Genomic DNA, 22,040 nt, shown 5'->3' on the forward strand with positions numbered 1-22,040 from the left:
TCCTTCTAATGTACTTCCGGTGTTGTGACCTTTGTTTACTGTCTGTTCGCTCCAGTCAAAAAATAGTAGCTCGCCACTGCTCGACGTCGCCGTCGCCTCTCTATGTTCGTAGTTTTGGTCGTTAGGCTAAAAAAGCGATATGAAGTCCAGCTCAGCTGACAGCTTCCGGCTCTTCTGCGATTTTTCGCCTCAGAGACACCAACAAGTCAGCTAGCTAAGCTAGCTGCTCCGCTCCCCGACAGTCGCTGCTGCCTTTCCCTGTCGAGTTACTGCCTAACTGAACAGGTCAACCTCAAACCGACCAGACAGGAAGCTGCTGAAGCTCCGGATGACAAAGAGGCAACGCTGCCCTAAATATAGCAGATAAAGAGACACCAGTCTCAGTTACATAAGCTAAAACCTAGAAATACATATATAAATATTGATCATGGCCTCTAGTTTCCTGAACACGGTAAGTTTATCAGAATTTTTGTGTAAAATAAGTATCGTAACTTCCCACTATAGTAATAACAACGATCCTCCTGGCTTTGTCTCCAGGATGACGCGTCCCCACCGGCTCTGACAGACCTGTGCCTCACCTACGTGAGCCAACACCTGGACTGTTTCTGCGTGAAGCGGCCGGACGGCTCCCTGTGCTTCAGAGAGGCTGTGCTCTTCCCACAGGAGCTGGCAGACCAGCTGCTGGCCAAGATGGCCATGGAAGGTAAAGCTGCTGAAGAGATGCCGATCTCTTGTACAGATGTTGCTAAGCATTAACAAATATAGAGCAAATCTGGCCATAATGTCTGTTTGGAAGAATAAATGTCCAGCCAAAATTACAACGTTGAAAATAAAAATTAAAGGTGGAAAATCCTGTTTTAAACATGTTATTGTGGAATTTTGATGATGGACATATATATATATATCATATTAAGCTTATAATTGTATTTCTGAGTATTTCTTTATTCAATCAAAAGTTAGAAAAAAATACCGTTTGAAAAAGCTTGTAGTTATTACTTAGAAGCTTCTACAGCAGGCTACAATCCGCATGCTCCGCTCCATTCTGATGCATTCACTTGTAAATGTCTTTCCTCGTCTGAGCTGGTATCTGGCTCAAAACTGTACGGCTGGATAGTTCCAATATTGCTGGACATTTTTTTTTGTACCACTAATGTCAGGTTGGGAGGGGCTGTAAGCTAGGGAGGAGCGTGTGTAAACAAAGAGATGATGGGAATAGGGGGCAGGCTTGCTCTGCGCTAACTGTCCAAGCCACAACTCAAAGGCAAATTTCTGATTAACTGCTGCCTCTCTGCAGAAACTATGTCCTAGAAAACGACACAGGTGTTCTTGATTTTGGCTAAAAACGCCAGAATCCTAATTAAAAGTCCACTGGGAAAAATTTGAAAATAGATAATAACATTATTAGAGAGGGACTTTAGTGTTAAAATTTGACATATTTAACAGAGTGAATTGAGTATTTTTTACATTTACAAACAAACTTCAAATGATCAGAACAACAAAGAGAATGATGTTTATACAGTATGTGGGGTCAGAATATGGAATACCAAAGGGACTCGACCTAAAACAATCTACAGACACCCATTGTTTTAAATGTAAACATAAGGAAATGCTCTTTAAGAAATATGGAAAACTTTTGGCACTTAATTTGTGAAATTAGGTAGTGGATTATTATGATGTTTTAGTGACTAATAGTCAATAATGACCATTGAAAGATAGTAGTGAAATCAAATAGATTAATTTTCTAAATAAAAAAGACACCAGCTATCCAATAATTTATGACTGTGTTAGGGGTGAGAATAAATAAGTTCTTTCTCTTTATTCCACTCCCTTTTCAAGTTGTTCTTGTTAATAAATATTATCATAGTTATTTTCAACAAATTTGTCTTTTTATCTTTCTTTATTGTTTATATAATTTTGAGATAGTATGTTTAATAGTTCTGTTTTTACAGTTTTAAACTTTTTTTTTATCACTTTCAGATTAAAATATTTAAAATACAATGTCTTCAAATTCAAACTTGCCTATCAGTGGAGGGGTGTGGTCTAATTGGGAAACTTTGTGTAAATCTAAAAACTAAATCTTAAAGACCCTTTCAGAGCAAAATTCTGGTGTTTTAACAAGTTCTTGTGGCATTTTTTTTCATGATGGAAGAAATGTATTAAAATTAAATTAAGATTAAAATTACATTTCTGAGTATTTTTTTTTTCAAACTGTGGCCAGCCCCTGATTCTGCACCAGACAAGAAAATGGCATTGGAAAAAGATTGCATTTGTCATGTCAAAAATATCTTGAGCGAGCCAAAAGCTCACTACTCTGATGCATCTACTTGTAGACAAATAGATCCATGTACGTCTTTATTCTCCTCATCTGAGCTGGAATCTGGCTTGAAACTGTATGACTGGATAGTTTCAATGTTGTTCACTCAGTTTGAATGGTCCTGCCCACAACTCTGATTAACTACGGCCGTTCTGCAGAAACTATGTTCTAGAAAACAACACTGTTTTTTTTATTTTGGTGGAAAACAACAGAATCATAATGAAAAGACCACTTTAAAAATAGATAAAAAGTTGACTGGAGTGGGACTTCATCCATTTTTTTTGGTTTTTCACTTCAGGTCTACTGAACGACAGCACGGTGGGAGTGTTCAGGAACTGTGAACACCTGCGACTGCGGCGGGCCTGTGTGCGTACAGCACGGATCTCTGCAGAGGCCTTCCAGAAAGCTCTGTGCCCTCACAGACTGCTGGAGCTGGATGCCGCCAGGGTCAACGCAGACCTAACAATCCCCGACATTCTACAGGGGCTGGCCACCAATAAATACTGTCAGGTAAAGTGGGAGCATTTCATGTTTTTCTCCTGTGGTGCATCTGATTTCATTGTTTTTTTTCCCCCTTCCCAACGTCCTCCAGGAATCCCTACAGCGTCTTGTCCTGACCGGCCTCACTATGTCCTCTCTGGAGGAGCCAATCTGGTATCAGTTCAGCGCCCTCCAAGGCCTGCGCTCCCTCTCTTTAGCGAATGTTGACTTCTACGACTGTGGGCTGGTTGATGTGTGTTCCCTGCCACGTCTGGAGAGCCTCGACCTCTCCAACACCTCCATCACTAACCTGACCCCATTGCTGGGCCTGAAGGAGCGGCTGCGCTCGCTGACGTTACACCAGCTGAAGAGGCTGGAGATGAGCACCGCCCAGCTGCTGGGAGTCATAGGACAGTTGAATGTATTGCAGGTCAGAAGACAGCGAAGTGTTTTTTTTTTTTTTATCAAATGAGTTTTAGTTTTGTTCTGATGATCCATATTGTTGTGTGCATGCAGCACCTGGACATCAGTGATGACAAACAGTTCACGTCCGACATTGCTCGTCAGCTGCTGGGGCAGCGAGGGATCCTGCCAGCTCTGGTTTCCCTGGATGTCTCAGGCAGAAAGCAGGTGTGCGCCTGCACCATTCTCTGAGTCTGTCAGTGAAGTGATGACCAATCAAAACAAAGTCCTGCTTGTGACAGGTGACGGATGCAGCCGTGAAAGCCTTCGTCGACGAGAGGCCGGGCATGACTTTTGTGGGACTTCTCGCCACAAATGCGGGATTTTCCGACTTCCTTTCCGGAGGAGGGAACTTGAAGGTAGGAGTTGGTGTTCACCGAGGAGGCTTGTGTCCCGGTGTGGTTTTGTTAAGACGCTCTTCCTGCTGTCTCAAAAGGTAACGGGCGAAGCGAACGAGACTCAGATCTGTGAGGCTCTGCGGCGGTACAGTGAGAGGGAGGGCTTTGTGAGAGAAGCCCTTTTCCATCTGTTCAGCCTGACGCACGTTATGGAGAAACCAAGGCCTGACATCCTGAAGGTAGGCGTTCTACGGTTTACTTCAGCAGATTTTAGTGGAAAGTTTTGAATAACCTTCAGGAAGATTGTATAGCAGTGGTCCCCAACCTTTTCAGGCACCAGACTGGTGTAACTCTTGTGCTATCCTCAGCATGTTTACATTAAAAGTGGGGTAATCTGGACCACACGAGACAGCGCTGAACTTTAAAAAAAAAAATGTATGACTTTTTTTCTCTTCACATGGCAGACATAAAATCCTGTCCACTGTCATCCACCTTTGTCATGGAAGAGATCACACATCAATATAAAGATGGGGGTCATCTGGACCCCATAAGGGAACATGAGGGTTAATGCCTGACAACATTTTCATGAACCGACCTGTTCAAGGCTTAAGTCGGCGTCTTTCTCTCTCTCTCCTTTTATTTTTATTTTAGTTTTCAGTTTCCTTTAACTTTTGAGAGTTAAGTTTATCTTCATTCTCTGAAAAATATCTGCAGCTGCTTTAAGTTTTTATTGCTTCACTAGATTTAATGTAGGAACCATTAAAATGTGAAATGGATTTTCCCTTAACCAATAACCACCAAAGTGGATGCTACAAAATCAGATGCCATCTTCAGGCTACTCCAACTTTTAAGATGCGATGAATAAACACAACAAAAACGATTGTCGCTAAAACTAGTATTTTCTGAATATAAAAATAAATGTGAATCCACCATTCGAACAACTTTATTGGCAGCATTTTTAATGTTATGCATTATTATTATGGTGTGTGGGAACAATTGTTGCAAATGCAACAAATACTGTGTTCTTTTTTCTTAGAAATCAAAGTCTTTCCTTCTGTTGATCTTATGCATTGGAGTATCCTTATTCCTCCTTGTTTGTCTGTTCAGCTTGTAGTTTTGGGTATGAAAAACCATCCTGCCACTCTGAACGTCCAGCTGGCAGCCAGCGCCTGCGTCTTCAACCTGACCAAGCAGGAGCTGGCAGCAGGATTGCCAGTCCGACTGTTGAGTACCGTCACTCAGCTTCTTCTTGAGGCCATGAGGACTTTCCCCAACCATCAACAGGTATCCTCACACTATCAAGACCATTTGGCAAGCTACATTTGGTGTCTTCAGACACGGAGCAACATGAAGATACTTACTTTTCAGATAAATAACATTTTTTTCAATGCTACGTAATAAGGTATCTGGAGACGCAACAATCCTTGGCTTAAACCCAAACTTTGTGTTGCACTATTGAACTGAATGGTTGAGAAAATGATCATTTCAGTATGTTTTTGTTTAAAGTATCAAACGTATGTTGTGCTAAATTTAAGAAGAACATATTATTTACTGTTTTATTACATGGACCGAGGCTTAGTTTGAGCTAACTGGAATTTTTTTTGTTGTTTTTTTTTTTCTTTGTAGTTTACAAAATCATTGAACTGAAACAAAACCGTGATTGCAAAAAAGTTTTTAAATTAATTGTGTTGAAAGTGAATCGTTGTCTCTTAGTAAATATGTTAAAAATGGTCCAACTTTAGACGATGCAGGGAAATCACTTTTTACAGACTTTGGAATCACTTGATCCAGATATTCAGCAGCAATTCGAGCAGATGTGGCTGGTACAGGACTGTGGTGGTAGTACCTCCAATCTTAACATTTGTCAGGATCCACGTCATCATCTCTTTCTTCATCTTTCTGCAGCTTCAGAAGAACTGCCTTCTGTCTCTGTGCAGCGATCGCATTCTGCAGGAGGTGCCGTTCAACCGGTGAGAAACGGCATTTGACAAGTGTCTTTTATTTGCACCTTTAAGACAAGTTTGTTAGAGTCTTTTAAAGAGAATAAAGTATGTGTTTATGAATGTCATCTATCAGATTCTGGATTTACATTTTTCTCCTTTTTTCTCTTAAGATTTGAAGCTGCCAAACTTGTGATGCAGTGGCTCTGCAACCATGAAGACCAGAACATGCAGAGGATGGCTGTGGCCATCATTTCCATTCTAGCTGCTAAGGTATCGTTAGTGTTTCTGTCATTTTTCAGACAATAAGTCACTCTGGAGTAAAAGTCACAGTTGCCAAAAAAAGCATTATAAAGAATAAAAAAAATCATGTATAAGTTACACTTTTAGGAGACATTTATTTGACAAAATACGGGAACAAGAACAAAAATTTCATCTTGAAAGGTAGATCATAATGAAATGGATAACAATAGTCTGAATTAGGGATGGGCAATATATTGATACCAGTATCGGTATTGGCCGATATTTGCATCATTTTAGATTATCGGTATCCGTCCAATACTGATATTTTTCTTTCCATTTGGTTACATCAGGAGAAACGTTCTATTTAGCACAGAAGCTGAGTTTATACTCATATTTTAATAGTTTCTATTTGGGATGTATGTTTGCATTGTTCTTGGCGATGTGAAGGTTATTGCATTTCTAGTAAAAAAAAAAACAAAGGAAATCTCTTAACTTTGTGTTATTCTAGACATTTAAGTATCAGTATTGGCAAATATAGAGTATTGGTCACAGTTGCAGGGAAAATATTGTTTTTCGGTATTGGCTGGAAAAATATCGGCTCACCCCCAGACTGAATATGTGCAAACTTCACTACCGTAACATATTGATGTTTATTTAGCTTCCTAAAACACTTCAAATCACTAAACTCATTGAATTCGTTCTAAATTCCATCAAACCCGGTGTAAGACTGAGCAGCTCTTTCTTCTTCTGTGTTACTATTCAGTAGGAAATACTAATACGCACACCTACAGTGCCCTCTAGAGGTTATTGCTATTTATTTATTTTTTTAAAATCACATAAAAAATTCTCCAAAAAAGACAGTAGCCTCATTTAAAAACCTGCTGTTTGTTTTCTGCAGTTGTCCACAGAGCAAACAGCCCAGCTGGGAGCAGAACTGTTTATAGTGAAGGTATGTCTTTACTCATCTGTGATGAAGTGGCAGTTTTCTTTTTGTTTTTTCTGGCCTTGTGAAAAATCCATCAAAGAGGACACATTTTAATGACGTTCTCTCTGGCCTGCAGCAACTGCTCCACATTGTGCGTCAGAAGGCAACTCAGGGCGTTGTGGACGCAACCCTGAAGTTCACCCTGAGCGCACTGTGGAACCTCACCGACGAGTCGCCCACAACCTGTCGCCATTTCATAGAGAACCAGGGCCTGGATCTGTTTGTTAAAGTTCTGGAGGTACACGTGGAGATCCTGCAGAGACTTCTCAATCCTGTTTCTACATTAATGTGTAAACACATTGCTGTTGGACTCACTGATGGTTTTGTATCCACATTTTCAACCCTGCAGTGTTTCCCCAATGAGTCTTCTATTCAGCAAAAGGTTCTCGGTCTTCTAGTGAGTGCACGGTTCTTCAGTATTATTGTTATTTTTAATACCGGTTTTACAAAAACGATTCTCTCTTTTTTTTTAATGCTTACTGTGCAGAACAACATCGCTGAGGTGGGAGAGCTGCACGGAGAGCTGATGGTGCAAGGCTTTCTAGACCACATCAGCAATCTGCTCCACAGTCCGGAGGTGGAGGTCAGCTACTTTGCCGCGGGCATTCTCGCACATCTAACATCACGTGGAGAGGAGGCCTGGACGCTCAAGCCCAGTCTGCGCTCCTCTCTGCTGGAGCAGCTGGTAGGAAGGAGGAAACTCCTCGTGAAAAACTCGATTTGACCTTTCGTTACGTGTGTTGAGCCTCGTTTGTTTGTGCGTCTCTGCAGCACGCGGTCATCATGAAGTGGCCAACACCCGAGTGCGAGATGGTGGCATACAGGTGAGACCACGCAGACCAAAGGACTCCACGTGTCTGCTATGTGTTACTGTGCATTGATGTTGCTCTTATGTTAGTGTCAAAAATTAACTGAAAAGGAAAGTGTCCCTCTCCAATGGGCCCAACACCTATAAGAGAGCTCAAAAGGGGCTGGTGCAATATGATTTGGGTTGCAATCGAAGGCGGCCCAAACCCCGGTCATGGAACTTGGCCTTTGGGACATGGATTGTTATCCCTCTGAGAGGGAAAGAGCCCGAGCTTGTGTGAGAGGTACCGGCTAGATATAGTTGGGCTCACCTAAACGCTCTGAAACTCTGTCTCTCAAGAGGGGTTGGACCCTTTCTGGAGTTGCGCAACGTGAAAAAGTATTGGAGTTCACACCGGTGGACAAGAGAGTCATGTCCCTTCGCCTTTGAGCAGGTCTCAAATTGTGGTCTCGGTCCATGGGCCGAACAACAGTTCGGAGTACCCGGCCTATCTTGTGTCTCATACGAGGTACTCGAAAGTGCCCCAATGGGGGACTCCATCATCCTCCTGGGGGACCTTATATTCTCTCGTGGCACCTGGGGGGACATGATTTGTGGGAATGGCCTCCCTGATCTGAACCCGAGCGGTGTTTTGTTGTTGGACTTATGTGCTCATCATAGTTTGTCCATAACAAATACCATATTTGAGCACAAAGGTGTCCATCGATACTCTTGGCATCAGGACACCCTCAGCAGGGGATCAATGACTGACGTTGCAGTTGTTTCATGAGACCTTCACCCATGTGTCTTGGACACTCGAGTAAAGAGAGGGGCAGAGCTGTCCACTGATCACTACCTGGTGGCAAGTTGGATTTGCTGGTGGGGAATGAGACTTAGCAGAACTAAACGTACTGTGAGTCTGTGAGGAATGTCTGTCTGTCAGCCCTTAGTCACAGAGGTCTTTAACTCCCACATTCGGGAGAACTTCAAAAAGGTACAGAGGGAGGATGGTGACATAGAATCTGAATAGATCATGCTCCACACCTCCATTGTCTCTGCTGCTGTTCGGAGCTCTGATTGCAAGCTCTCTGGCGCCTCTCATGGTGGTAACCATGAACTCGAAGGTGGAAACCGAAAGTAAGGGATGTCGTCAAGCTGAAGGAGGAATCCTATTAAAGCCTGGCTGGCTTGTGGGACTCCAGAGGCAGCTGACAGGTACCGGCGGTCTAAGTGAGCTGCGGCCTAGGCTGTTTTAGAAGCAAGAACTAGGTCCTGGGAGGAGTTCAGTGAGGCCTCGAAGAGGTTCTCACAAACCAATTGGCCTTGAAGAGGTTCTGGCAAACCATCCAGTGTTTCAGGAGGCTTACCTATTATGTGAATTATTTGCGTTATTCTTTTGTTTCGGAAAAAAATGAAGATAGCAGACAATTGGCTTGAGGATTAACACAGAGAGGTACTTTTCTATTTGTCATTTTGTCCATATTAAAACTGATGGAAAAAAAAATGTTTTTCTAAGGTTTTTCTTCAACTGCTCCACTGTTGTTTGGGGTTCCGCAGGGCTCTATTATGGGACTTCTTTGATTCAGCCTGTACCCTCCGTCCTCTGGGCTACATTCTGAGAAAACACTTTTCTTTTCGTTGTTGTGCTGACAAATGTTACCATGCTACAAATTACAAAAAGGGTTTGGTGTGTCCCTCCATTATCATCATCAAAGACTGGGTGTCCCTGAGATTTTTAAGATTTATTGATAATAACACAGAAGTGATTTCCCAAGCAGCTCCTGTGACCCCCTTCATAGTGGATCTGGGACCCCAAGGTCCACATCTAAAACAATTTGTGTCAAATCTGGATTAAAAATGGACAATGATTTTAACCAAATTAGCGCTGTGGTTAAATCCAGCTTCTTTTATGTGAGGTATTTGGTGAAGGTGGAGCATTTTTATCAAAACACTACTAGGTAATCTATGCCTTCACAACATCTCAGCTGGATAACTGCAACTCTACATTTTACAGTTAAGCTGATCAAGAATGCTTTTGCTTGTTTTCTGGTTGGAAGAGAAACCGCATCACCCCAATCCTGGATTTCCAGTACCTGTTCCCTGTTAATTTTAGCTTGATTTTATTATATTTCTTGTTTGTTGATTGAAATTAGCACTTGTGTTTGCCATTTTTATGTATTTTATCACAATTGTCAGAAATTGAAACATTTTTCTGACTTTCAAAACAATGCCTATTCCCCTCTAGGTCTTTTAACCCCTTCTTTCCCCTTCTGGAGTGTTTTCACACCCCTGGTGTGCAACTGTGGGCGGCCTGGGCTATGCAACATGTGTGCAGCAAGAATGGTGAGACGTTTAATAAAAAAAAAAAATAATAAAAAAAATGGTATTATCAGTGTACATACAGGCTGTTTGCTCAGCTATTAAAAGTTTTTAAATATTACACGGCCTCTTGTCCGCAGCATCTCGCTACTGCAGCATGCTGTTGGAGGAGGGCGGCCTGCAGCAGTTAGAGCACGTTCACAAACACCTGCAGACCCACACAGACGTCAGGCTCCTGGCTGGGAGCATTCTGGAGAACCTGCAGCGCCACCGAGCCCGCACAGGCCAGCCGGCACACACGAGCCACCGCCCGCCGCCGCAATGACCTATCCCAGGTAAAGCATCTGAAAGGGCTCATTTTTGAACTGGGATGCAGACAGCTCATAGATGTTTCTGCATCGCTTTCAGAAAGTGCACCACGATAACAAAAGGGGGCGTGGCCGGGCTGCCATCACAGTGCAGGGAGTTTGTGTCTGCAGAACGAATCCATATCCTGCACACAAACACGCACCAAAAGTCAACGGACTAACCGACAGAGACATTGCAATTCTTTGCACACTTGAACTGTATTTATTTTCTGTGTTTATTTTGAAACAAAAGTATCTCTGTGTATAAATCTTATGGTTAAAAACATATAATATGAAAAGCTCTTCGTCAGTTAAGCTCAACAGTGAGTTTTTGTTCATCCTGTTAGGCGTCAAGGGGACTTTCCTCCCAAAAATACGAGACCTTGGAGCCTTTGGTTGAATGCTGTGGTTGTCTGGATCGGTGACCTCTTTAAACGTGTGCATGGAGCCGCTTTCAGCTAAAGCATGCAGGTCTGAATGCTCATTTTTATTCGTTTTAGGAATGCCTGTGTCTGTGATTGTTTGCTGAAAGCCACAGCTTCGGGTCTGCAGTACTGCTGAAGCTTCTTCTGGAATCCATCAACCTTATATGGCAAATCATGAAGGTGTTATTCCAAAATTTGAGAATCCAGAGGGCAGTCCAAGTAAGAGAAACACGTGAGCATTCCTCTGGGTGGAAATGCTGATGTGGAACAGTCTGGATAGATCTGAGATGCATCTCTCTACTGTTTTAGAAAGTTTTTGTATATATTAGGTTAAAGACAGAAAGCACTTCCTGTGTGTGAGTACGTCTGTGCAGCTGCTGCATCTTCCAGACTGTGTGGAAAGTGTACATAATAGACGAGGGGGGAACTATTCTGCACTGCATGAAAATTATCGCCTGACTCTTTTCTCGTTACAAAGCAAACAGTGGCCTCAAGTCTGAAGTTCCCATTAATGCCCGTCACTGTTGGAGGCAAAGGAGAAGTCGCAGTTCAGAAGATCTGCACAAACTCTACAAAATGGTACTTTATCAGCAAAGCATACCTGCAGTTTACCTGCTCTGCAAAAGATGGTCATTTTGAGCTGGTTCTAAAGATCCAATAATTTATTTGCCCCCCCGATTGATTGGTAACTAAAAAGATGATGAATTTTTTTTCTGTTGCTCCTAAAAGATTTTATTCCTGTCTCCCCCTCAGCATCACCCAGCTGGATTGCGAAAGAACCATTTGAAAGTCGCATTGTGTGTGTTGGTTTTTAGATAGTGCCATGTTGCTGCTCAGTCGCATTTTTCAGTTTTTAAAATAAAGAATGTATGCTGCCACAAATGACACTTTTTCTTTTGCCTTTCATTTCAAGCTTCTAAAGTGGACAGTAACAAAGTCAAAGAGCAAGGAGCCACATGAGGTCAAATGTGCTGACGTTATCTTCCATAAATAAAAAAAATAGAAAAATGAAAGCTCAGGCTTGTTTTGATCATCGCAAAAGCAACAAAGTCATCACTGAGCATTTAAAGCTGACCTCCATCCTGTGGTTTGAGGGGACAGAACTCTGACAGATTCATTCCCCCGTGTACCGCGGGGGCCTCTTCTCGATGAAGGCTGCCATGCCCTCCTGTCTGTCCCGCGTGGGGATGACCTGAAAAGAGGTGGGCGGTTCCTGAGAGAAAGTTCTTCATCCAAAATTATATTTACGCTGGAAGACTCACCCGAGCGTAACACATCCTCTCTATGGCCATCGCAGAACCGATGTCGACCTGGAAGAGACGGGCGGAGGGTGTGACCTTCACAGATGGTTAAAAAAAAATGGTAAAAATCAACGAGTATAGGATTGGATGTACCTCCATCCCTCTATTCATCGCCTCTTTGGCCATTCGAACAGCAATAGGGGCCTGTGGAAGAGGGATTGTTTAGATGAAATTTCTATTTGTGCAGGATCTGTAGCTTTACAGCTACACAGAACTTTCCAGAAATATTGGATTTCTCATATGGCCTAATGTCATTAGATAAAGGATAAACACCACTTTGGGCAAAGGTTTTAGAACATTTAAGGCGGATTGTTGATGATGATGTGAAGGTCTGGCTCACTACCTCCATGCAAAGTCTTCTCAGTCATGTTTAACGAGGCTAAAATGTGATGGTGGACCCTTCTTTGCCCCCTTCTGTCCACTAGGGGCAGAAGGGGGTAATTTGAAGCATCAACATTGCTAAAAGTAAGCCGCTCAACCAAGATTTTGGAAAAACTAATTCCAAAACCTTTTTTTTAAACTCCACAACCAAAATTTTCAGCTTATTTCATGGTTAATGTTTTTATGGCATCCAACCAAAATCAGGTTCACACTCTAAAAGAAACGAGCCTTCCCAAAGGTGGTGCTCATCCTGCAGGAACGTTTCACAGAAGTCCAGTGAAATTGTAACACACCAGCAGCAAGACGACAACGCAAGTCAAGGTTATTTAGGATGACAAACATCAAGAAATTGAAGGATTAGACAATTTTGAAGTTCATGAAAAGGCTGCTCGGTGGTGTAGTGGTTCAAATCCCAGTTGAATCCTTTCTATGTGAAGTTTGCATGTTCTCCTCATCCTCATTGTCCAAAAACACATTTTGAATCTCTACTTTGTCCTCTAGGTGTGTTTGCGAGGTTGTGTGGCCCTAGAACAGACAAACGACCTATTCAGGGCGTACCCCGCCTTTGCCCAGCAGTAGCAAGTGTGGCTCCAACAGCCCTAAAAGAATTCAGCGGGTTCTGAATATGTATAGATGGAACAATTGCAGAGGAATTTATAAGAATAAATGTATGTTTTAATATTGATCAGTCACAAATTACAGTATGTGACTGAGAATCTCCTGGAATAGTGTTAACAATTAAAAAAATTACAGTAAATCAACTGAAACTGAAGCACTGAAACTTTGACCTCTGCTGCCTTTCTAAACTCATCAGTGACTCTGTGAGGGTTCATATTTGTGGGCCACTTCTTCACTGGACCACTGACAGCTGGTATCTGAACAGTAGAGATATGTGGAATGACAGAGGCCTGGAGAGAAGAGCAGCAAAGAGAAGGGAAGGTGGGAGGAAAAACCACCAGAACAGGAGGAAGAGGACAAAAATGATTCCTTCTTTCGTACTTGAGGCAGTATCTCCCTGGCCAGGCTGAGCGCCTCTCTGTAGGCTGCGTCTCCTGCCTGGTTCTGTTCCACAGCTCTGTTTACAAGCCCCATGTCCAGGGCTGCCTGCCCCCCCACGCGGCGTCCTGATCACAAAGACGTCTTAGAATCTCCTTTCGTACTTTTTTGTGCATGATCTGTTTCTAAGTCATCCCACCTGTGAATATGAGCTCCTTGGCCAGGGTGATGCCGACCGTCCGCGGCAGCCGCTGACTGCCCCCTGCAGGACAGGTCACGTCAAGGTGAACTCTCAACATACAGAACAAACCCAGCGCCGGGTCTTTTTTTGAAGACCCCTTGAGTCTTACCTGCCCCTGGGAGCAGCCCACGCGTCGTTTCAATCAGACCCATCTGTGCAGAATATGCTGAAACACACACAGAGGACACTTGAAGGTCTGTGCCGCCGAGTGCCATTAAGCTGGGGAAGGCATAAACTCTGACTGATGCCTCTGTCAGAGCAACGGATGCAAACACCTGCTCACCTAACTCGTCCACGCTCGGCCAATCACAGAGCTGCCACCTCTAATAGACCGCTCACGTGTTGATCCATTTACATGAACAGCTGGCCAGATGGCTAGTATTACCCCCAACGCCAAATTAAAAAATCCACAAATGTCCATTTGTCAGGGGGTTGATTCCACAACAAATGAACAAATCGAATAGTTTGAACATTTGTCTTCATACTAGTAGAGCCCATTTGGCCTGTCAATGCTTAGAACGTTTAGTTAAAAATCAACCAAATCCACTGATATTAACATCAATGCAATGACACAACCGAGGCTCAGTTTTCTCTCAAACATTAAGGCAAAAAAAATCCAGCATAAAAAATCAGCTGTCCTTTTTCATTTGCAGGATCCACATACAATGCTTCTTTTTAAATAATCTTAGCTTAGAAGGTTGCAAATGTCACAAAAATACATGAAGCTCTTCTGGCAGTCAGTTGTGGTCTTTCATGGACTTCAATTTTCAGTGTTGACTTTACATAAAAAAAAAATGTACACGTTTAGGACAACACAGATATTTTTACCAACTAACAACATATTTCTAGGGTATAAACACAAAACATGATACCTCCACCCTTCTGCTTTAAGCTGGAGGGGATGTCTATTTAAAGGGTAACCTCAACTTTTTTTGGCTGACTTCTATAAATAGGGCTTTAATAGTTCTGTCTGCTCGTCATTGCCAATTTTTTGACAAATTAAAATGAAAATATAGTCAAAAACCATTTGTGCTTGGTTATACTGAGGAATACCTCAAATACCATGAATTTCATGATTGACAAACCATTAAGTTCCACATCATTTCAGAAGCCTCACGTCATGATCTGCAGCTCCAGCAATGATAACAGTCCTGTTCCCCAGCCCCACCCCTCTGACTGGATTTTCGCATTTCAACTGACTGTGGAATCAGCCTTCAACTTCCCTGTTTGGTTACCCTTAAAGTTGTGCAGCTCTTCCCACGCATGCCCAAAAGGTTGTGTGGTTGTGTGGCCCTTGTACTTTTATTTTTTACAGCTTGTGGTTAAAGACCCACTTTAATAAAAATGTTGTTTTTAACATGTAATTGTATCATTTTTTTCACAATGGAGGACATAAACAAAGAAATATATGCTTAAATTTGCATTTCTGAGTATTTCTTTTTTACATTTTTTGAGAATCAGGAGCAGAAGAAAAAATGCAGTTGGAAAAAGATCTTGTTTGCTATGTAGAAAATACACTAAGCTCCCTGCTCCACTTCATTCTGATGGCTCCACTTATAGCAAAATAGATCCATGAACGTCTTTGTTTTTCTCATCTGAGCTGGAATCTGACTCTAAACTGTACGTCTGTGATGGCTCCAATGTTGCTCACCATCTTTTGTTGCACTGGTAATGTTAGGTTGGGGGTGTGAGGGGCTGTAAGCTAGTGGATGGGTAATGGGAAGTGGGGCAGGCTTACAGTCCCGCCCACAACTCAGAGGTGACTTTCTATATTTAATATTATTTTTTTGGACTAGAAGCATCATAATTAAACAACCACTGTCAAAACGTTTACAATAGATTAAAAGATGATCAGAGTGGAACTTTAAAGACTTAAAATTACTGTTATGTATAAAACAGTCTATGAAACAGAAAAATGCCTGTGGCTTTAAATTTGAAAAAAAAACTTCAAAAAGTAGGTTAAAAATTGCTTGTCAGCTGTGACAATGCAGATTATTTTAAATTATAAAATATCCACGTCTGTCCTGAGCCGTGGAGGTGTTTACCCTCAACATGCCTGCAAGCAAAGTTCAAGCAGAGATCATCTCCTTTTTATGGTTGTTCTGACTTAAAGGTTTTGTGCCCAGAAAGTTTCACAAAATAAAGCTAAAATGAAAAGAATTTATTTCAGATAACCGATGGCCTTTTTTTTGTCGGATATTTCTTGTGGCACTTTTGTTCTTTTTTGAGACAACAAGGGAGCTGTCAGTCTGCAGAAAAAGGCCCTAAGTGAGGGCTGCTGCACCACCCTGATTACACTTGACCACTGATATGATCTGACCGGATGGGTGACAGCTGCAAAGGGAACATGACATGGCCTTCCAGTGGGATTAGCATCACTTGAAGGAGGAGAGAAGATGCTGCTGATGCTGATTCCTCCAGTCCAGCAGTGGAGATGCCATCACTCACCAGCGGTGCGGAGGTCACAGGCTAAGGCGACCTCCAGCCCTCCTCCCAGAGCCACACCGTCGATGGCTGCGATGGTCGGCGAGGGCAGCATTGCTGCAAAGCAAATTTAATATGAACAAACTGATTTATTAGCAAGAGTTAATGATAATTGACTTTCTACCTATTTGAGTCATGAGGGACCGCAGGCTGTGAACAAACAGATCCGACTCGGTGTGGTTCATCAGCGCTCTCTCTTTCAGGTCGGCTCCTGTGCGGACGTCCCAATAACACGCTCACATCTCATCAGACGGGTGTCAAAAGCTCCCAGTACGAAAGAACTCACCTGCGCAGAACACGCCAGGCACTAAACTCCTGAGGATGACCACACGCACCGCTGAGTCACAGGACAGAGCGGTCATCAGCTCCCTCATCTGCAAACACACACCACACAGCTGTCGTCAGTGCACGCATGCATGTGTGCAGCATCTGCAAAGGGGACCTCACCTGTGACACAAACACGTGGCCGAGTGCATTCCTGGCTTTGTGTCGGCACATCAGCACCTCTATGATTCCTGAGAAAACCAAGCAAGAGGGGAAAATTCCTTTTTTTGATTGAAACTTTAGGTTTTATAGCAGCTTCCAACCTTACAGTCAGCTTGAAATACTTTTACGGCTGGTCAAATCAATAAATGACAATATCCATGCAACTAAAACATTTGAATGAGCTGCAAAATAAAACATGAGATTAACACAATAAAAGCTAAATACAAATATAGTTGAGAAATATTTTTACAGACTTTAGTATCTATTGCTGCTTTCATGCAATAATATAAATCATGGTTATGGATATTTTTTAAACTAAAATACATTTACTAACCATCTATTAGCTTCACTCAGCACATACATTAAAGCTGTTACCTGCAGTAACTTAATTGGAAATTATTTTCCATCTAAACTTTTCTTTTGAGGTAAAAAATTAGAACTTTTTATTCTCACAACTTCATTTTAGCAATTAATTTTTTCATGTTCCACTCCAATCGTCTTTTGATCTATTATAAAATATTTCCCAATGGTCTTTTGATTATGATTTTGCCATTTTTAGCCAAAATCTAAGACATGGTTTCTATAGAGCGGCAGTAATTCATTAGAAATTTGTCTCTCTGAGATGTGGGTGGGACTGTTGGTGCTGAGCAAGCCTGTACTCTCTTCCCATCATCCATCTTTTTACATGCTCTCCCGCTAGCTTCCAGCCCCTCATAATCCTAACGTAGCATTGATTGATTGATTGATTGATTGTTTATTTAAGACAGGAACAGCACATATTGATAAAACATTTTAAAATGCAAATATATAAGATTATAGCCTTTTAGGCTAATTTCCATCTTTAGTCCATAAAGGATAAAAGGATAAAATGAGTCAGACAACAGAAACAACAGGTGGAGTTGTCAATGGAAAAAAACAACAGTAAATTCATAAAACGTAGAAGCAAATATTAAGAAAAAAAAGTAGAAAAAATGAAACAAAAATAGGTAAAAAAATCAGTGGTGCAACACAGATGTCGAGTAATATCGGAGCGATCCAGCCGTACAGTTTTGAACCATGTACCAGTTCAGATGAGGACAAGGACGTACATGGATTTAAAAAAAAAAAAAACTTTTATTTAACCAGGTGTTCTATTAAGAATGTGTTCTTATTTACAATAACGACCTGGGAAGTGGAGAAATATAAAGGTAGATAAAAACACATCACTATATACACAACTATTGACATCAAGAAAACTATTCTTTCAAAAATAATAATGAAAAATATATAAAACATAACTGGCATTAGTGCATGCATTGTAGCTTCTACGTCACATCTGCAAACGTTTTAAAAACACCAAACAAAGGATTCTGTTTTATTAAACTTAATATGAAAGCTACTGAATTAGTTTCAAGAATGAATAAATACAGTTTTGAGCGCAAGAAAAGTGTCTTGTCCCTAATGTGACCCCTTTGAAAACTTGATGATAATTAAACCACCATTTTATTTTTTTAGATGACAGAAAGTGTCCTCACCTTCGTCTTTGCCCTCTAACCTCTTGAAGTCCACTTCCACTGGTTCTTCGGTGTGCAGCCTGCGGTGACCCACGCAGACGAGGCCGAGGCAGGGCAGCCGCGCGGCGTCCCGCGCGCTCCGGCCCAGACTTCCCCGCAAACTGAGCGCCGAGCTGCGCCACCACGAGAACCCCGGCACCGTCCGCTTAGCAACCAGAACCGCCATCCTCTGCGCGGCCCTTTGGCTTCCCAGGATCAGGAAACACGTCCTGAGCGCTGGAAGTTAAAGAGTGACGGGAGGAGGAAGTGCAGGTTCTTCCTGAGAGGGGCGGGGCTTAGCTCCTGCTGCTGCTGCTGGTTGAACTTTAACATCTGTAAGAGAAGAAAATCAATTATAAGAAAAAGTTTGTCCGGATTAAAGACAAAAACTTTTGTCAACATTTGTCAACAATTGTTACATATTATTAACTATTAAATAATCACTTATTAGCTTCTAAATTTAAATTGTGTTAACAACAAATCGCACAAATTGGGAATATATTTTGATCATAGAAACAAACACATTCTCAGTTCCTGCGTCACAAACCTGAACTTTTTCAAACCACAGATTTTCATCTGCTCCTGACCTAACATGCTCTTGAATGAAAAAATACTACAAACAATTGGAATCTTAGATTATTTTTGTCCACCATGAGAAAAATACTACAAAGACATGATTTTCATTGGATGTGGGTCTTTAAAGCTCTGATGGTCAAGTTAGTAGCTATAGGTTGTTGTCACATGTTTAGAATGGCTCATAATGTAGCTTAGCCAATCACAATCAACAAATTGTATGCACAGTTTTTAGCTAGTGTCGGGGCCACAACTTATTGATTTTAAGACAGTAGAAATTCAAATGGGGGCCACATTCGTCCAGACTTTGGACATGCTTAAATAAAGCCTTAAAATTGTCGTGTTCCTTCAGGAGGAAGGAGTCTCCAATCTGTCTTGTGCTGTCTGCACTACACGTTTGTTGAGGGAAGGTTTTCCATCAGACTGCTTATGTGTAGCCTCACCTTGCATTATTGAACAGACCCTTACAAATAATGCAGCCACACAATTAGTCAGTGGCTGTAATAGGACAGGGCTTAGTCTGTCTGAAATCTTCCAGTTTTAATTCTGAATTCTCACAATCTGTCTTATTCAAAATGTTTTCTTCAGGGCTGTCTGGTTTTATTTACTCCTAATTATCTTAAAAGCTGCACGGCTCTGAAAATGTATGCATTTTAAGTGCAGAAAGTGTGTGACTTAATTTGCTGCAGAGTGTGGAGAATGAACAAAGTGGAGCAAAACAGAATCTTTTTTTTTTCTGTCACAGAAAAATATAAGATTGTGCCAATTACGAAAAAGGATGCTTTAGTTGAAATGTGTCATTTCTGAGGAGAGGCAGCTGCACTGAGGGATCAGCATCAGACTGCAGGCTCTGTTCCAGTGAGGTGAAACGTTACCGAAGGGATTCAGAGCAGAACAGGTTCGATGTCTGGCAGATTTTCATTCCTCTTTGTGTGTGTGTGTGGCTTAAGAGTGAAAGGTGATGCTGGCGTGTGAGTGACTGAACCCGAGACTCGTGAACTTTGATGCAGACAGTTTGATGCTGCACAAGAATGTGGCATCACAGAGGAGAAGGTCACCAACTGTTGACTTTATTGGTGTAAAAGGAAGTAATTTGATTCCAAAATGAAACAAATATTATTTCTACAAGTGATGCATGATTCATTTCTAAGCTTCAATTGAACTTTTTCCTCTAAATGTTAATTGAGTCCAGCAACCCTGCATTTCCCCTCCAATCCTGCAGGTGTCAGCCTTGCATTAAAGGATCATGATGTGTGTCCTGTGATCTTCTTCATGAATGTCATGCTAAGATGGACCCCTGCAAGTGTCCAATTAATGTTCATAATTACACGCCTCATTTTCAGCACTACTGTTGTCCTTAATCATATTTACTCGTTGACACGAGAGGTCAGAAACGGCCTCTCATTCTTCACCTCTTGAAGCTCAGGGCTGCGTTGGAGCTGGTGACAGGACATGAGGTCAGACCTGAGTCAGAAGGAGCGTTCCTCCTCTGCAGTGACCATCAGGAGCGTGATGACACGATGATCTCCTCAGGGCGAGGGCATCACACCTGACCTTTGTGTCTGTTGAACATGATTCTGCTACATGAGCTGTCTGTAGATCTGTAAGCAGTCAGGGTGTTTTTAATAAAAGGTCAAAACCAATAATAAAACACGTATGCCTACTTAATTAACAAATAATAAAACCAATTGGAAGCTTTTTTTTCAATTTGGTGTGGGAAAGAATAGAAGAATGGGGCTACAGTTCTGAATTCCACTCAGGTTTATGAAAGAAGAAAAATGAGGATTGATAAACTCTCCTGAAAAAATGCAAAAAAATTAAATGAATAAATAAACAGCAATTGATATAACTCTGAATATAGAAGCTTTTTACTTAGTCCACTTTGTTCAGAGTGAATAAACTTTATTTTTAAGAACTGGTGGTGTACCTCCCAATATGCAGGAGACCGGGCTCTGTGACAGCAGCTTAAACATTTAATGAATAAACTACCACATGAAAAAACCCATGGAAAACCAAAAAGGTGACAAGGGAGAACAGATGATCTGAAAAATAAACTGAGGGTAATTAACTGAAATGAAGACAGCTGTGGATCACCATGAACCTGAAACTAGAGTGACCTGAAACTGATAAAGGGCAACAAGGAACAAGACTGAAGAACAAACTAATCCACAGGATTTTCACAGTTTCTGGTTTTTAGAAATATATTTGATATAGTTTGAATTATATATCCATCCAACTGTAAGTAAGATTAAAACTGCGGTGGATGAACCACCAATTAGTTGCTGGTATTTTATTTTTTTGCATTTTTTATTAAATATACACAATTATAAAAATAATCTATTATAACAAGTACACACATTATTATTTTGTTTTATAACAGTTTCATAGATTGTGGGGATTGTTTGGGTTTTATGTAAAAATACTTTTTTGTATTGGTATTTTATCATACTTTTGGTCTTTAATATTGCAAAATATTTTAAAAAGTGATTTTGATTTCCTTATTTTGTTTTCATTGAAGGTAAAGATCTTTGATAATTAGGAAGAAAACTGGAGTAAACCAAGTCTTCAAAGATGAACATTATTTTGTTTGATTTATTTGGTCTGTGTAGGAGATTTATGTGGTAAATTTAGCTCATTCATTGCTTTATTTGTTTTCATTTATAGTTATAAGTTAATTGGTTCAAATGTTCATTTAGTTCAGGGGTTGGCAACCTTTCTTTCTTGTTTTCTTTCGTGAAGCAGCAGGAACATCAAAAACACAAAATCAAATACAGAAAACAACACAGTCCTACAACTTCATGAATGAAAGGGAGCAGATAGAAGAACAATGTTCTTAAACCTTCAACAGTAAGAGCCATTTGCGCTTATTTTCTTCTGATCAAGGCCTAGAAGTAGCTGCATAGTCTTATTTTAGCCTTTAAGAAACTTACATTTGCATTTATTACCTTCTTTTTCATATAATAAATATAAATTGTGTCTGTTTTCTTGGATGAAAAAAGCAAAACTATAAAAAAGAACCTAGAATATCTAAAAAAAATAATAATAATTTACATTTGACAGAAGCTCAAATAACTTATTTTCAAAATAAAAGATTCTCCTCTAAAACAGGATCATCTTAGTGCAGCTCTGGACAGTTATTAACTATTGTTGTGCAGCATACAATAATAAGTGCTTTTAACTCACAAAAGATCAAACTTTTAATCAAATGTTTGCTTTGCATATGAAATCTGTGCATTTTGGAGCAAACAAAGCTTCTTCAGGTCAACAGGTTCTGCAAAAACTTACATAGTTGATAATTTATGTGCACCTCAGCCATCAATTTATACATTTAACTAATCTAAATTAAATAAATGCTAGTTAAGTCATCCTTACTTTAAAACAATTACTATCATTATTATTTTTTTCT

General features: G+C 41.0%; 2 protein-coding genes across 4 annotated transcripts; one reads left to right on the top strand and one right to left on the bottom strand.

The window, feature by feature from the left end:
• Positions 1-14: 14 nt before the first annotated feature.
• Positions 15-11,525, top strand: zyg11 (zyg-11 homolog (C. elegans)). 2 transcript variants are annotated; one of them, XM_024278386.2, is made up of 18 exons: positions 16-451; positions 538-703; positions 2,613-2,824; positions 2,907-3,224; positions 3,311-3,424; positions 3,499-3,615; positions 3,693-3,833; positions 4,702-4,878; positions 5,500-5,564; positions 5,708-5,807; positions 6,676-6,726; positions 6,839-7,000; positions 7,112-7,159; positions 7,250-7,447; positions 7,534-7,586; positions 9,795-9,892; positions 10,009-10,203; positions 10,277-11,525. In XM_024278386.2, exons 1-17 carry the CDS (start codon positions 428-430, stop codon positions 10,191-10,193), a joined length of 2,229 nt encoding a protein of 742 aa, XP_024134154.1. In that variant the 5' UTR covers positions 16-427; the 3' UTR covers positions 10,194-10,203; positions 10,277-11,525. The 2 variants fall into 2 exon arrangements, with proteins under 2 accessions (XP_036067532.1, XP_024134154.1); XM_036211639.1 differs by having other exon boundaries at positions 15-451; positions 6,839-7,159.
• On the bottom strand, positions 7,225-18,350 carry echdc2 (enoyl CoA hydratase domain containing 2). Of its 2 annotated transcripts, XM_024278388.2 has the most exons (12): positions 18,044-18,350; positions 16,491-16,558; positions 16,330-16,417; positions 16,168-16,254; positions 16,008-16,100; positions 13,669-13,725; positions 13,518-13,580; positions 13,322-13,446; positions 12,035-12,085; positions 11,903-11,950; positions 11,716-11,832; positions 7,225-10,361 (listed from the first exon to the last, which is right to left on the bottom strand). In XM_024278388.2, the coding sequence occupies exons 1-11, from the start codon at positions 18,246-18,248 to the stop codon at positions 11,755-11,757; spliced, it is 963 nt and encodes a 320-aa protein (XP_024134156.1). In that variant the 5' UTR covers positions 18,249-18,350; the 3' UTR covers positions 7,225-10,361; positions 11,716-11,754. The 2 variants fall into 2 exon arrangements, with proteins under 2 accessions (XP_024134156.1, XP_024134155.1); XM_024278387.2 differs by having other exon boundaries at positions 7,225-11,832.
• Between the last annotated feature and the right edge of the window lie 3,690 nt (positions 18,351-22,040).

Source organism: Oryzias melastigma, linkage group LG4 (genome assembly GCF_002922805.2).
Source record: "Oryzias melastigma strain HK-1 linkage group LG4, ASM292280v2, whole genome shotgun sequence".
Lineage (NCBI taxonomy): Eukaryota > Metazoa > Chordata > Actinopteri > Beloniformes > Adrianichthyidae > Oryzias > Oryzias melastigma.

What these genes read in the sequence shown, in the direction of transcription:
- zyg11 (XM_036211639.1), top strand. Translation starts at nt 428, where the DNA reads ATGGCCTCTAGTTTCCTGAACACG. An exon ending in CCGGAGGAGGGAACTTGAAG is followed by an intron (nt 3,616 to 3,692) that starts GTAGGAGTTGGT and finishes CTGTCTCAAAAG; the next exon opens with GTAACGGGCGAAGCGAACGA. An exon ending in ACATGTGTGCAGCAAGAATG is followed by an intron (nt 9,893 to 10,008) that starts GTGAGACGTTTA and finishes TCTTGTCCGCAG; the next exon opens with CATCTCGCTACTGCAGCATG.
- echdc2 (XM_024278388.2), bottom strand. Translation starts at nt 18,248, where the DNA reads ATGGCGGTTCTGGTTGCTAAGCGGACGGTGCCGGGGTTCTCGTGGTGG. An exon ending in GTTAGAGGGCAAAGACGAAG is followed by an intron (nt 16,559 to 18,043) that starts GTGAGGACACTT and finishes TGGTTTTCTCAG; the next exon opens with GAATCATAGAGGTGCTGATG. An exon ending in GCCTGGCGTGTTCTGCGCAG is followed by an intron (nt 16,255 to 16,329) that starts GTGAGTTCTTTC and finishes ACGTCCGCACAG; the next exon opens with GAGCCGACCTGAAAGAGAGA.